This window comes from Mustela nigripes, chromosome 7 (assembly GCF_022355385.1).
Source record: "Mustela nigripes isolate SB6536 chromosome 7, MUSNIG.SB6536, whole genome shotgun sequence".
Taxonomy (NCBI): domain Eukaryota; kingdom Metazoa; phylum Chordata; class Mammalia; order Carnivora; family Mustelidae; genus Mustela; species Mustela nigripes.
The window spans coordinates 67,611,489-67,628,125 of record NC_081563.1 but is presented as its reverse complement, the minus strand read 5'-3'; the positions used below and the strand labels follow the sequence as shown (position 1 = coordinate 67,628,125).

At 37.4% G+C, this 16,637-nt stretch overlaps 1 protein-coding gene across 4 annotated transcripts in view; it reads left to right on the top strand.

Moving 5' to 3' along the window:
- Positions 1–16,637, top strand: part of ACYP2 (acylphosphatase 2) — a 146,174-nt gene that overhangs the window by 61,079 nt on the left and 68,458 nt on the right. The window contains exon 4 of one of the 4 annotated variants that reach the window (XM_059407800.1): positions 7,024–7,187. The exons of the other annotated variants lie outside the window; for them this stretch is intronic. Within the exon in view, the coding sequence (XP_059263783.1) occupies positions 7,024–7,090 (67 nt within the window). The 3' untranslated portion in view covers positions 7,091–7,187. Of the gene's footprint in view, positions 1–7,023; positions 7,188–16,637 lie in introns of those variants that run through there. 4 annotated transcript variants of the gene reach the window in all.

Here is a 16,637-nt window from a genome sequence, read left to right as displayed (position 1 = left end):
ATCACTCAGTGCTCATTACTACAAGTGCACCCTGTAATCCCCATCATTTCTTTCACCCATTTCCCTTCCCCACCATCGTCAGTTTGTTCTTGATAGTTGAGAATCTGTTTTTTGTTCTTGATAGTTGAGAATCTGTTTTTTGGTTTGTGTGTGTCTCTTCCCCACCCCTCCTTGGTTTTGTTTATTTATTTATTTTTAATTTAAGTAGGCTCCATGCCCCAGTGCAGAGCCAATGCAGGGCTTGAACTCATGACTCTAAGATCAAGACCCAAGTTAAAATCAAGAGTTGGATGCTTAACCAACTGAGCCACCCAGGCACTCCCGTTTTGGTTTTTATATTCCACTTATGAGTGGAATCATATGAACCACTCCCATTTTTCAGCCAGCAACCATGCATGAAATCCTTTTCATGCTTCAAGTCTCTGACTTCCTCTTCTACCACTTAAAACAGTTCATTGGTTTCTAGTATAGTCACAAGATTATGCAAGCGTTATGACCACCTAATTGCAGAATGTTTTCCTCACTTCAAAGAGAAACTCATTAGATCACCCCCTTTCCCTGGTAGCCTCAAATCCTGGCAACCACTAACCTATGCTCCGCCCCTATGATTTGCCTGTCCTCAACATTTTGTATAAATGGTATTCTACAATATGTGCCCTTTGGTGTCTGGCTTCTTTCTAGGTTCATTTGTGTTGCAGCATGGATCAGTACTTCATTCTTTTTTATGGCTGAATAACATTCTATTGTGTGACCTGACCTAATCTAATTTACTCATTCATCAGTTGATAGACATTTGGGTTGTTTCCTCTTTGGGCCATTGTGAATAATGGTGCTGTAAACATTTGTATGCAGGATTTTGGGTGGACCTAAGTTTCTAGTTCTTTTGAGAATATTCCTAGGATTGGAATTAAGTCATTTGGTAACTGTATATTTAAGATTTTGAGGGGCAGTTGAACTGTTTTCTAAAGTGGCTGCACCATTTTTGCAAAGCAATGCATGAGAATTCTGATTTCTTCAGATCTTCACCAACACACATTCTTGTCTTCTTTTTGTTGTATCATAGGCATCCTAGTGGGTATGAACTGGTATCTCATTGTGGTTTTGGTTTTCATTTCGCTGATGGCTAATGATAACATTTTCTCATGTGTTTATTAGCTTCTAGTTATATACACTTTGAAGAAATGTTTATCTACATCCTTTGCCATTTAAAAAAATTTGGTTGCCTTTTTATTCAGTTTTAAGAGTTTTCTATATACCATATTCTTCTGTTAGACCCCTATCACATATAGAGTTTGCAAACATATTTCCCCTTTCTGTAGACTTCTTTCATTTTCTTTTTCTTTTTTTAAAGTCTATTTATTTACATAATCTCTGTACCCAACATGGGGGTTAAACTCATGATCCTAAGATCAAGAGTCACACACTCCTTTGACTTAGTCAGTCAGGCTCCCCTCTTTTCATTTTCTTGATAATGTCCTTTGAAACAAAAAAAAATTTTAATCGTTTTTCCTCTTTTTTAAAAAAGATTTTATTTATTTATTTGAGAGAGAGCACAAGTGGAGGGGAGGGAAGGAAAGAGGCAGAGGGAAAAGTAGGCCACCTGCTGAGCAGGGAGCCCAGTGCAGGACTCAATCCCAGGACTGTGAGACCATGACCTGAGCTGAAGACAGAGTCCTAACTGACTGAACAACCCAGGCACCCACAAAAAATTTTAATTTGATGATATCTGTGGTTCTTTTATTGCTTGTGCATTTGGTGTTACATATAGGAAACCTTGCTTATTCCAAAGTCGGGAAGATTTATTCCAGTTTTTTACTTCTAAGAATTATATGCATATATTTTAGGGATGCCTGGGTGGCTCAGTCAGTTAAGCGTAGGACTCTTGATTTCAGCTCAGGTGTCATGATCCTGAGATGGAGTCCGGAGTTGGGCTCAGGGGGGAGTCTGCCTGAGGTTCCCTCCCTCTCCCATTCCCTCTCCCCCTACTCTCTCTCACACGCTCTCTTTCTGTCTCTAAAAATAAATAAATCTTTAAAAAATACTTATTTTTTATTGTTTTAAGTAAGCTCTACCCCCAATATGGGGCTCACATGACCTCAAGATCAACAGTTGGCATGTTTCACTGACTGAGCCAGCCAGGCACCCTGAGTTTTATATTTTAAGCTCTTATATTTTGATTTTTTATTCATTTGGAGTTAATTTTTACATATGGAATAAGGTTAAGGATCCACCTACTTTCTTCTACAGATAGGTATTCAGTTGTCCAACATCATTTCTTAGAGGGCTCTTTCCTGATTGAATAATCTTGGTTTCCTTGTAGGAAATCAATTGATAATAGAGAGATAGGCATATTACTAGTTCTCTTCCAATTTACCTCTATGTCTCCTTATGGTATTACCACACATTTTTTATTACTATAGAGTCATACTATATTTTGAAGTTGGAAAGTGTGAGTGCTCCAACTAAGTCTTCCTTTTCAAGGTTTGTTTTTGTTTTGTTTTGTCTTATTATTTTGGCTATTCATGGTCTCTTGAAATTCAATGTGAATTTTTTTTAAAGATTTTATTTATTTATTTGACAGAGAGAAATCACAAGTAGATGGAGAGGCAGGCAGAGAGAGAGAGAGGGAAGCAGGCTCCCTGCTGAGCAGAGAGCCCGATGCGGGGCTTGATCCCAGGACCCTGAGATCATGATCTGAGCCGAAGGCCGCGGCTTAACCCACTGAGCCACCCACGTACCCCCAATGTGAATTTTAGGATCAGTTTGTCCATTTATGCAAAAAGAAGTTGGAATTTTAATAGGAATTTTATTGAAACTATAGATTTCAAGAGTATTGACATATTAACAATATTAAGTCTTTAAGTCCGTGAACATGAGATGCTTCTCCATTTATTTAGGTCTTTAATTTCTTTCCACAGTACTGTGTGGTTTCTGGTACATAGTCTTGCTCTTCATTTGTTAAATTTATTCCTAATGTATTATATTCCTTTTGATTCTGTTGTGAATGTAACTGTTAATTTTATTTTCACATTTTTCACTGTTAGTCTAGAGAAAGACAACTGATTTTTTAAAAAATTTTTTGTTAACATATAATGTATTATTAGCCCCAGGGATACAGGTCTGTGAATCGCCAGGTTTACACTTCACAGCACTCACCATAGTGCATACCTTCCCCAATGTCCCTAACCCAACCACCCTCTCCTACCTTCCCCCGCCCCCCTACTGCCCTGGCAACCCTCAGTTTGTTTGTCTTATGGTTTGTCTCCCTCCTGATCCCATCTTGTTTCATTTATTCCATTCCTACCCCCCAAACCCTCAACGTTGCATCTCCAACTCCTCATATCAGGGAGATCATATGATAATTGTCCTCTGATTGACTTATTTCACTAAGCATAAAACCCTTTAGTTCCATCCATGTCGTCGCAAATTGCAAGATTTCATTTCTTTTGATGACTGTGTAGTATTCCATTGTATATATATACCATATCCTCTTTATCCATTCATCTGTTGATGGATGTCTAGGTTCTTTCCATAGTTTAGCTGTTGTGGACATTGCTGCTATAAACATTCGGGTGCACCTGCCCCTTCAGATCACTACATTTGTACCTTTAGGGTAAATACCCAGTAGTGCAATTGCTGGGATGTAGGGTAGCTCTATTTTTAATTTTTTGAGGAATCTTCATGCTGTTTTTCAGAGTGGTTGCACCAGCTTGGATTCCCACCAACAGTGTAGGAGGGTTCCCCTTTCTCTGTATCCTTGCCAGCATCTGTCATTTCCTGACTTGTTAATTTTAGCCATGTCAAGTGATGTGGAGCACTTTTTCATGTATCTGTTGGCCATCTGGATGGCTTCTTTGCAGAAATGTCTGTTCATGTCCTCTGCCCATTTCTTGATTGGATTATTTGTTCTTTGGGTATTGAGTTTGATAAGTTCTTCATAGATTTTGAATACTAGCCCTTTATCTGATATGTTGTTTGCCAATATCTTCTCCCATTCTGTCAGTTGTCTTTTGGTTTTGTTAACCGTTTCCTTTGCTGTGCAAAAGCTTTTGATCTTGATAAAGTCCCAATGGTTCATTTTTGCCCTTGCTTCCCTTGCCTTTGGCGATGTTCCTAGGAAGAAGTTGCTGTGGCTGAGGTGGAAGAGGTTGCTGCCTGTGTTCTCCTCAAGGATTTTGACATATTCCTTTCTCATATTGAGGTCCTTCATCTATTTTGAGTCTATTTTCATGTGTGGTGTAAGGAAATGGTCCGGTTTCATTTTTCTGCATGTGGCTGTCAAGTTTTCCCAAAACCATTTGTTGAAGAAACTTTTTTCTATTGGACATTCTTTCTTGCTTTGCCACAGATTAGTTGACAATAGAATTGAAGGTCTATTTCTGGGCTTTCTAGTCTGTTCCATTGATCTATGTGTCTCTTTTTGTGCCAGTACCATACTGTCTTGATGATGATAGCTTTGTAGTAGAGCTTGAAGTCTGGAATTGTGATGCCACCAACTTTGGCTTTCTTTTTCAACATTCCTCTGGCTATTCAAGGTCTTTTCTGGTTCCATATAAATTTTAGGATTATTTGTTCTATTTCTTTGAAAAAAATGGGTGGTAGTTTGATAGGGATTGCATTAAACGTGTAGATTGCTTTAGGAAGCATAGACATTTTCACAATATTTGTTCTTCCAATCCATGAGCATGGAACATTTCTCCATTTCTTTTTGTCTTCTTCAATTTCTTTCATGAGTACTTTATAGTTTTCTGAGTACAGATTCTTTGCCTCTTTGGTTAGGTTTATTCCTAGGTATGTTATGGTTTTGGATGCAATTGTAAATGGGATTGACTCCTTAATTTCTCTTTCTTCAGACAACTGATTTTTAATTTGATCTTGCCTCCTATGGCCTTACTGAATCCATTTATTCATATAATTTTTTAGTTGATTCTTTATGATTTTCTATATACAAGATCATGTCATGTGCAAATAGAGATAGTTTCATTTCTTCCTGTCCTGCCTAGATGAATTTTATTTCCGTTTCTTGACTAGTTGACCTTGCTAGAACCTCTAGTACAATGTTGAACAGAAGTGTTGAGGTTGAGATCCTTATCCTATTGTTAAAGGGATGGCTGTGGGTTTCTCGTAGATGTCCCTTGTTAGCTTGAGGAAGCTGCCTTCTATTCCTAGCTTGTTGAGTGGTTTTTAATCCTCTCAGCATGCTAGAATTTGTCAAAATGTTTTTCCTGCATCTGTTGAATTGGTCACATGGTTTTTCTTTCTAATACTATGGGATATTAGGCTAACTGATTTTCAAAAATATGTTGAACCTGAAGTGATTTTTTAATTCTCTTTTTCCTTCAAAAAAAGGTAAATGAGTGATCCATTTTCTGAATCCTTTTAAATCTGAAATTTCTCTCATTCAAGTTACATGCTATATATTGTTTGGAGGCAGGATTCTTGGAATACAGTCCCTTTTTCTTTAAAGTCTATATACATCTTTTAGGGGCCAGTATTGTATGAATGATCCTTTGGCAGTATGATTATTTTATCTTTGTGAATATCCCATTCTCTCTCAAGATCTCTGAGAGTTGGTTTTTATTCTTGGAGTTCAAAAACTTCACCATAATATGTTAATTGTGCCTCTTCCCACCCTCCCTGCCCCCATTACAACTGCTTGGCATTTGGTGAACTTTTTGATTTGAAAACTCAATTTTTTCCTCAGCTCACAAAAGTTTTCTTATTTGAACATTGCTTCTGTTCTTTTCTCTTTTTCTGGAAATCCTGGGTTGGCCCTCTATGCCTCTTATATTTTTACCAGTAATTTATATTTCTTTGTAATCTGTGCTTTATCATGTGATAGTTCCTTTACTTCATCTTCCTGTTTATAGTTTGGTTATCAATACTAACCATTTTACTTCCTCTGTTGGAATTTTGACCTTAGATTTGTTTCCCTTAGCAACCCCCTCCCTGAAATTTTTTAATTTTTCTTTGTGTTTCCCCTCAGACATTCTTAATACTTTTTTATTGTTTCTTCCATTCACTGGTGTTGGTAAAAGCTGCTTATTCTGTCCATTCTGGTTTCCCTAGTTTGAACTGCCAGTTCCCTGAAATGTCTGTGCAGTTTTTTTGTTTTGTTTTGTTTTTTGCTTTCTTAGGTCCAGGGAGTGTTCTCTCCCAAGCATCTCACGGGGTGTGTTGGGTGAAGTCTCTCGGCCCGGGTGAATGTTGGCAATGACCTGTGGGAGATGATCTCAGAAACTGTTGGGAATGCACCTGGGCCTGGAGAGGCCATTTTGGTCAAAGGCAAGGTGAAGAACCAAAGGAAACCAGTTTGCTTCAAAGAGATAATGACCAGAGAGAAGCAGATAGGTTGACTGTGAGAAAGGAAAGGTTCAGTTCTTGAAGGGGAGGTCTACTTTTTAAATTTTATTTTTTTAAATCCTTGGTTTCTCACAAAACTTTTGTATATCTCCTTAGGTTACTGGTTATATATCTCCTCTTCCCATCCACTCCTACAGCACGCTTACCCTCCACCCCTTTCTTAAGATGATTTGGTGGATTTCTTTTCCCAGATGAGGCAGCAGTCACATCATTGTTGCCTGGGATGCTTTCGTCTCCCCACAGCCTCAGGAGGTGGTGGGGAGCCATCTCCTCAATATTCTTGCCTTTAGTGGCTTAGAATTACCTTACCAGGTTCCTCCTTTCTGGTAATCTCTTCCAGTAGTAACTCATTCCGTGCCTAAATCCCTTCTCCTGAAATTCTCTACTCCCCAGGGTTTAACCCTCTTCATTGTACCTTTAATCTATACAGATTTACCAAAGTGATTCACGTATTGGGTCACAAATACTCCTATGCAGCTAACTTTGCACTCTTCCTGTGATACAGACTTTGCTTTATGGTTAAATAGATTTCAGTAATCCTGACTAATGAGCAAATAGAAACCCCCTTTTAGAGTGTATTTCCTGAATACTTATGACTGTATTCTCTATCACTAATTCATGTATTTACTGTTCTAACTTACTTCTGTTTTTTTATTCAAGGATCACAAACTGGCAGCTGTTGGTTGAATTCCGCTTGGGGCTGATGCATTTTCTTGGGAAGAAATAAAGTTGTTAACCATGTCATTTTAGTGTAAACTTCTCTTTTTGATGGAGTCTGCATGCCCTTTGTCCTCACTCGTCTATTATACCTCATGCTTCCCGCATTCTGTTCACTCCCTTATTCTAAAATGCATTTGGGTTTTAAGTTTGGGAACTTGGGCTCGAGATGTCATTGTAATTTATTTGTTTGCCAGTAGTTTTCTTAAATAACTATAACCGATGATACTGTGAATTAGAGGCACATGTCACATATTGCAGTTTAGATCTGTTATTGACTGTCATTGCTAGCTGCACCCAGAGAATGATCTGGCATTGTTTTCTATTCAGTTAAGGTTTTTTTCCCCTCAAGTCCTGTGGTGTTTATAAGATGTTTCTACCCAAAATTTTTCATATGTTTTTGTTTAATTAGGTTGCCTGTCACTTTGCTAAAGGTGTAATTAGTGATACCTCTATTGTGTTTGATTCAAAACTAATATACTAAAAGGTTCTTTGAAAACAAGATAATTTATCCTTTGTGCTTTGACAGACCTAAGACCCTTAGAGGTTTCAGAACTGACATCCTTTATTTATGCCAGGTGCCTGTTAGCATTATATAAATTCTTCATGGTATTGCTGTCTCTTTCTTGCTTCCCTGAAACAGGTGTATCAACCCTTTTCACTTTGGTTTAATCAAAAATTCTTTGTAATCTTTCCCTCCTGTTAATTGTTCCAAAATATAATTTAGAAATGCAAACTAAATGTTCTCCTGCAGGGGGTGCAATCTGTTTTAAACTCTTAGTAAGTATAATAAAATCTATAATCCATAGAGGGAATATTTGTAGGCTCTCTTCATATTAACACAGGTTCTTTGAGTGATTTGAAAACCATGAAAATGTGATGATAACCGGTTTGTCGCTACTTATAAAATTGGAATTTTATTAGGATAAATGATATACTCATTTTTTTGGTTAGAATTTTGGGCATTGCATTAATCAGAGTTCCAGGGAAGCAGAACCAATAGTATATACATAAATGTATATGGTATACTAGGATACTATTACAAACACACACACACACACTACATATAAATATAGAAATTGATTTACTGTCATGGGAGCTAACAAGTACAAAATCTGTAGAATATGCTGCTAGGCTAGAAATTCAGTTTAGAATTGATACTGCAGTCCTTAGTCTGAAAACTGGAAACCCAGGCAGAATTTCCAAGTTGCAGTCTGGAGACAGAATTCCATCCTCTTGGAAACCTTAGTTTTTACTCTGAAGGTCTTTAACTGATTGGATGGTACCCACCTACATTATGGAGAATACTCTGCTTTACTTAAAGTCTACTGATGATAAGTGTTAATTGCATCTTTTTTTTTTTTTAAGATTTTATTTATTTATTTGACAAAGAGATCACAAGTAGGCAGAGAGGCAGGCAGAGAGAGAGGAGGAAGCAGGCTCCCTGCTGAGCAGAGAGCCTGATTCGGGGCTCAATCCCAGGACCCTAAGATCATGACCTGAGCTGAAGGCTGAGGCTTAACCCACTGAGCCACCCAGGCACCCCGTATTAATTGCATCTTTAAAATACCTGTACAGCAACATCTAGACTAATATTTGACCAAACAACCGAACACTATGGAGTCTAACCGAGCTGACACATAAAATTAATCATCACTGGCATCTTGCATACATTTATGAACCTAAATTAAATATAATGGTAGCTAGGTTTTTTGGTAGCTTGGATTCAATATTTGGCACAGCTCTACAGTAATAAAGATATCGATTTGTACCTTACTTAGTACTCCAAAGTTGAGTGGGAAACATGAAACATAAATCATAAGCCATACTTTTTATTAATAAGTTTGGATTTTTCCCCTTTTTGGAGGGAGGGGTCAATCTCCTATAATAGTATAGTTCCAGTATGTTCTTTGAAACTTAGCCTTCAAATTCTTTGTGTGAATTCAATATTGGGCAATCTTGAGCACATAATTAGAATACTGGCCAAAAGGTAGATTAAAGAGAAGGCTAATCAACTGGCTATCCTGTGGAATTTCTGAAATCCCAAAATTGTTACAACACAGAATGTTCCAGGACCTCACACAGATCCATAAAATATATCTTCTGGGTTATATTCCTCATGTGGTTTGTATCTGCTTCCAGCTCTTCCAGCTCAAGGAGATGTGGAGCTTGCTTTTCCTTTGACCTCACATGATCCAGTTGGAGGTTGCACTCCACCCTCTAATTTTTATTTTTGTCTCCAAGTTAAAAAAAAAAAATGTGTATTTATCTTTTCCCCTGCAGTCCTAAAGTGCTTCTCCCTCTTCTTCTCTTCCCTTTCCCTCCTCCCTTCCCTCCTTTTGCCCCTTCAGTTCTGATCCTGCTGTTAAGAAATCTAAGATTAAGGACAGTATATTATTATTTTCAACTTAGGTGACAGTCTTCAATTGTATTTTTTCCCTAAGATGATTGCAGTTTATTCTTTAAATCTAGAATGGTGAATGGAAGTTGAGTGTGAGTGTGTGTGTCTTTTTAATTGCTGGAGCTTGATCTCTACATGATTTTCCATTAACTTGGTATCATGTGACCCTTAGGGTTGGGCAGGAAATTAATTTTTTTACAGAATAGTGGGACACAACAGAAATGACTTTCTTAGCTCCAAAGCCTCTTTGCTGCAGAAGCAAAACTAAAATAGTGGCTTAGTGATTGACTTAACTCATTAGACAACCTGCTGAGAGTGGAGGTTTAGACTTTGGAAGAAAAGGGAGATTTTTTTTTCAGGGTTTAGCATAGGTCGTGGTCATAGAAAAAATTAAGGAGAAAAACTGTTACTTGCCTAGAGTACTGAGCAATATTCTGGGTCATAAATCACCTTTTATAGGATTAGTCATTTATCAGATTGTGTTCACACTTTATTGTGTGATTGCGTGTGTATGTGTGGAGGACATATATGTTCACCGAAGCAATTCCTAATATAAAGTTTATTAGCTTTTCCTTTGATTTCTCCTTTATGAAAGAAAAGTATGGAGGAAATGACAAAAACACTTTTTTTTTTTTGGCAAACTCAGCTTTTTCAAGCTGTTTATTTTTGCAGATGTGTTTCATCAGTTCTTAAGAATGAAGCTAAGAATGTTTGCTGGCTTCTAGGTTAGTACCACCCAGAAAGGTTTTTTTTTTTTTAAATCTGTTTTCTTAAAATATATTTGGGGGGGAGGTATGGAGACTTTTCATTTTTGTGAATGACTAAATTAAAAATATATTTTAGAACATTTTGAATACTGCCTTTTAATTTACTATTAGCTTTTGGCTTCTTGTTCTGGGTTGATGTATTCATTACTTCATAGTTAATGATTGTTATGGAAAGGAGATAAAATTGCTCATGTTTATTTTCTTTGGAAAATTTGAATATACAGTTCATGTGATCTTAGGATTGTTGATGATCATTTGGAGAGCCTCCTACAGAGGTTAGTCTGGGAGAATATTGATACTTACTAATCGATTGTGACTGTTTGGTCAGTCAACATCAAATACACTTCTTGTAGAATATTTCTTAAAATAACTAACTGTATTAAGACATTGTTCTGACCCATTTTCTTGGAACTAGACTGGAGTAAAAGGAGTTGAGAAAATAACCTGGACTGGTTCATTCCTTCATTTGGCAAACAATTATTAAGCCTCCCAGTTGTGACAGGCCATGATGCTGCCCTGTCCCTGTTACAGAAGGGGTTCCTTTTCCTGATTGTGTCCTACCATTTCTGGTCATCTCTAGATGGCCTACTACTTTGAGCTTTGAAGTTGGGGAATAAAGCAGAAGCAAGGACAAACGAAGAAATAAAATTTAAGCTGCCAACAGAGAACCATGGTAATATGCTTCCTTTTCTAGATAAAACTAATGTGCCATAAAACAGAATTCCTCAAGTTGAAGGATTTGTCCCACTTTGTTGAAAAAGTAAAATACCTGTAAACTCCTGTGTTGACCTAAATGATTATATTACTCAAAACACTTATTTTACTTAAATTCTTCATTATGTTACTTAATATACACAAACTTAAAACTACAATATAGTATCTTATGCTTGTAACTCTAAGACTATATAAAACCAAAACAAATTTTCATACTACATGTAAATAGGACTATGAAAGCAGTAGAGTTCAAATAAACATTACAATTGAAGGCTTAGCCACATGGATTTAATGGGATGGGTGATGCTACCTTGCTAAAATAGCTGTTGATTTGGGGGCTCACAGCAGAAAGATGTCACCTCGGGTCTAGTTGTGTGGTTCATCCGTTTCTGTATTTGGATCCTGATAAGACTCAATAAATGCCTGTTTACTTAAGTATGTTATTCAAAGAATGTTAGTACCTTGAAGTCTATAATTGGAAGTTAGGCTAATTAAGCTTTATCTTTAGTGAAACTGCCAGTGAGTAGTCTTGGTACAGCACATTAAAGCTACAGTCCTGGGTGACTCTGTAAAACCTTATCACTTGATAAAGTTAGCCTAACTGATGTCTTCATTAAATAGGTATCTGATGTAATTGTTGCAAGGGTTAGTAATAGAAAATTTATTTCTTATCACCATACTCCCAATAAATGGATATAGGTTGGCGTGAAGGTGATACTGGGCTCTCCCACCACTCAGTTTATTTGGACCCCAACACCTTTCAGGTGCCCAGCTTTGCCTGATGACAAATGACATAAACCCACTTATACTTACAACCTACTGCATAAAAATCTTGTGGCAATATGCAGTTGCATGGAGATCATCCAAAAGATGCAGATTGTCTTTATATTCTTTGTAAAAAATTATAAAAATTAAAACACTTATTTTTATAAATCATCATCCAGAACTTGAAGACCTTTAATACAGTATTCTTGGATTTTATTTTCAGAAATACTGCCACAGAGTACTCAACAGTTTACTGATACTAAAAAAAGACTCTGGGCTCCAAATACAAATTTCTGTCTTTAAATAGATTTGTGAATAGGTTTGTGAATATGTTCTCAATTCTAGATCCACTATTTGTGGATAGATTTGTGAATAGGTGTTCAATTCTATATCCACTATTAAAGCATAGCACTTTGATATTTAAATCTGTTATCTAGGACCTAGAATGAAATATGTATTATATTTATTTATGAAATATGTTGTTATAAAGAACTTGGATATGTCCTAGGTTTTAAGATACCACACTAACTGCTGTTAGCCTTTGCTCTTTTGAGGCAGTGAACATCCTAAACTACTTAGCATGGCTGAAAGACTGACCATGAAGCTCAGCTTTGGGGCCATCTTCATCTGTGTCTTTGTCGTCATTGTCATTATCTTCATGGTTGCCTTCTTCTTCTTCTTGTTAAAAGATTTTATTTGTGAGAGAGAGCAAGCATGCATGTGTGCAAGTAGGGGGAGGGGCAGTGGGGAATGGATGGGGAGAGAGAGAGAGAGAATCTCAAGCAGACTTGGAGCTAAGCCTGATGAGGGGCTTAATCTAACAACCTGAGATCTTACCTGAGTGGAAACCAAGAGTCCATCCCTTAACTGACTGAACTCCCCAGTGCCTCAACTCCCCTTTTGTGTATTCTATATCCAGTCCTGACTCTGGACACTGTTGTTGGTTTTATGTTTAAATATGTAATTTTATTTTACTTTGAGAATTGAACTCTAGCCTCACCAGTTATTTTCCCTACCCTTTCTGCGTGTCAGATGTCTGGCTCCTGCCATTTCTCTATGGTTTGCATTACAGTGGCTTCTTTCTTGTACAACTTCAGGACTCATTATTTTCACCTTTAATGGACCAAAAGGGTAGGACGTGATCAGTGCTTGAAAATTCAAGCAGAGCAAAGCTGTATTCTTCATGATGCCAGGATCTCTGCTTGCTTGCTTGATTTTTTGAATTTATTTTCCGCTAACTTAGGTCTGGCACAGTTTCAGTCAGGGGCGTAATATGTTTACATTCGGTAAGGGGCTGATTGTAAGCTCCATGCACTGCCTGCTATAGTGTTTGGCAGGTAGGTATTCATTGTAGGTGAAGAAAGAAGAAATGAATGAAAAATGAATGGATGGATGAATTTTGTGTGGTAGTAGAAGTGATGGTGGGGCCATGTTAGTTTCTCAAGAGAGGTATGTTTTGTTTTATTTATTTATTTATAAGGATTTTATTTATTTATTTGACAGAGAGAGTGATCACAAGTAGGCAGAGAGGCAGGCAGAGAGAGGGCGGAAGCAGGCTCCCTGCTGAGCAGAGAGCCCTATGCGGGGCTCGATCCCAGGACTCTGAGATCATGACCTGAGCTGAAGGCAGAGGCTTAATCCTCTGAGCCACCCAGACACACCAGAGAGGTAGGTTTTAGGTGGTTTATCATTTGAAGCTGGAGACTTTGTCTTACTGATTTTTGTATTGAGTGAACCTTTACTTTTGGATATTCAGGAATCTTGTGGAAAATTTGCTAGTTCTTTTAGTTAATGTATTTAGGAGGAACATGATCTTTGGATAACCAAGTGGAGGGATTGCCTTTCACATTACAGGAAATGGTTGTCATAGATCAAACATCAAATTGCACATTGAATTTCTACTTTGTTTTGCTTTTCAATTTTAGTTTGAACTCACTTGGGATCTTCAGATTAATCTCCTTTTCCTTGCACTATTGAGTGAGAATGTATATCTCTGTGCCTTACTGGGCCTGGGATAACCCAGTTATGATCATATTAGTAGTAGTCTGTCTTGTCGGCCTTTACCATTTGCTTCCCTGTTCCCAGCATCACTGGTTAGTGAGACACTAAAAGAATACAAAGAAAATGGCTTAATGTCTGACCTTGTACATATAGCTTCTTAGATGTGACCCAGGCAATAAGTGTGAAGCAGAGTAGGTCATGTGCATTCCTCATTGGTCAGTTTGCCCATTGGGTCAGCAAGTTTCCTTTTATGAAGTTGTCGTGTAATCACTAGCTACACAGTAGCCAGATGTACTTGATGAATCAAGTTTACTTTATTTTGACCAAAAGAGTAAATATATTCTTGTATAAAAATATTCAAAAAGTCTTGGTGAAGAAAATATTAATCAACTATAATCCTACTTCCTAGAAATAACCACATTTTAATTGAAGTTACCTTTAGCCTTTTTTTGCTTAGAAATTGTGTGTGTGTGTATTTTTTTTTTAATGTGAAGTTCTTTAAGTAGTATGTGCCCTCTTTAATACCCATCACCAGGCTAACTCATCCCCCCACTGCTCTCCTGTCTAAAACCCTCATTTGTTCCCCAGAGTCCATAGTCTCTCATGGTTCGTTTCCCCCTCTGATTTCCCCCCTTCATTTCCCCCTCCTTCAGGTCTCCTTCAGTCCTCCATGATATTCCTTATGTTCCACAAATAAGTGAAACCATATGATAATTGACTTTCTCTAATTATTTCACTCAGTATAATCTCCTCCAATTCCGTCCATGTTGTAAAAGTTGGGTATTCATCCTTTCTGATGGCTGAATAATCTATTGTATATTTGGACTATATCTTTTTCCACTCATCTGTTGAAGGGCATCTGTGCTCTCTCCACCCTTTGGCAATTGTGGATATTGCTGCTATGAACACTGGGGTGCCCATGGCCCTTCTTTTCACTATATCTCTATCTTTGGGGTAGATACCCTGTAGTGCAATTGCTGGGTCATAGCATAGCCATATTTTTAACTTTCTGAGGAACGTCCACACTGTTTTCCAGAGTGGCTGCACCAACTTGCATTCCCACAATGGTGTAAGAGAGTTCTTTCTCCATAACCTCTCTAACATTTGTTATTTCTTGCCTTGTCAATTTTTGCCATTCTGACTGGTGTTAGGTGGTATCTCAATGTGGTTTTGGTTTGAATTTTGCTGATGCCTAATGATGATGAGCCTTTTTTCATATGTGTGTTGGCCATTTGTATGTCTTCATTAGAGAAGTGTCTGTTCATGTCTTCTGCCCATTTCTTGACTTGATTATTTGTTTTTTGGGTATTGAATTTGAGAAGTTCTTTATAGATCTTGGATATTGGCCTTCTGTCTGTAGTGTCATTTGCAAATATCTTCTCTCATTCTGTGGGTTGCCTCTTTGTTTTTGTTGACTGTTTCCTTTGCTGTGCAGAAGCTTTTTATATTGATGAAGTCCCAAAAGATCATTTTTGCTTTTGTTTCCCTTGCCTTTGGAGACACATCTTGAAAGAAGTTGCTGTGGCCAAGGTCGAAGAGGTTACTGCTTATGTTCTTATCTGGATTTTGATGGATTCCTGTCTTTTATTGTCTATCATCCATTTAGAGTTTATCTTTGTGTATGGTGTAAGAGAATGGTCGAGTTTCACTATTCTGTGTAGCTGTCCAATTTTCCCAGCACCATTTATTAAAGAGACTATCTTTTTTTTTCCATTGGATATTTTTTCCTGTTTTGTCAAAGATTAGTTGACAGTAGAGTTCAGGGTCCACATCTGGGCTCTTTATCCTGTTCCATTCATCTATGTGCCTTTTGTTGTGTCAGTACCATGCTGTCATGGTGATCACAGCTTTGTAATATAGCTTGATGAGGCAACATGATGCCCCCAAGTTTGTTTTTCTTTTTTAGCATTTCCTTTGCAATTCAGGGTCTTTTCTGGTTTCATACAAATTTTAGGATTGTTAGTTTCAGCTCTGTGAAAAATGCCATTGGTATTTTGATAGGGATAGTGTTGAAAGTATAGATTGCTCTGAAAAGCATAGACATTTTAATACTCTTTATTCTTCTGATCCATCAGCATGGAATGTTCTTCCATCTTTTCGTGTCTTTAGTGTCTTTCCTGAGTGTTCTGTAGTTCCTAGAGTGTAGATCCTTTACCTCTTTGGTTAGGTTTATCACATGGTAGCTTATGGTTTTTGGTGCTATCGTAAATGGAATAGATTCCCTAATTTCTCTTTCTATAGCTACATTTTTAGTGTATAGAAAAGCAACTGATTTCTGTGTACTCATTAGGTATCCTGCCACATTACTGAAGTGCTGAGTTCTAGTAATTTGGGATAGTAATTTTTCCATATAAATTATCATGTCATCTGAGAAGAGAGTTTGACTTCTTTGCCAATTTGAATACCTTTTATTTCTTTTTTTTGTTTGTTTGATTGCTATTCCTTCTAGTACATAGACTTCTAGTACTATGTTGAACAAAAGTGGCGAGAGTGGGCATCCTTGTCATGTTCCTGGTCTTAAGGGAAAGGCCCTCAGCTTTTCCCCATTGAGAATGATATTCACTGTGGGCTTTTCATAGATGATTTTGATGAAATTGAGGAAGTTCTCTCTATCCCTACATTCTGAAAAGTTTTAATTAAGAAAGGATGCTATATATTGTCAAATGCTTTTTCTGCATCAATTGAGAGGACCATGTGGTTCTTCTCTCTCCTTTTATTAATGTGTTCTTTCACAGTGATTGATTTGTGGATGTTGAACCCCCTTCCATCCCAGCAATAAATCTCACGTGGTCATGATGTATAATCCTTTTAATGTACTGTTGGATCCTATTAGCTAGGATCTTGCTGTGAATTTTGGCGTTCATATTCATTAGGGATATTGGTCTGAAATTCTCGTTTTTGTTGGAGTC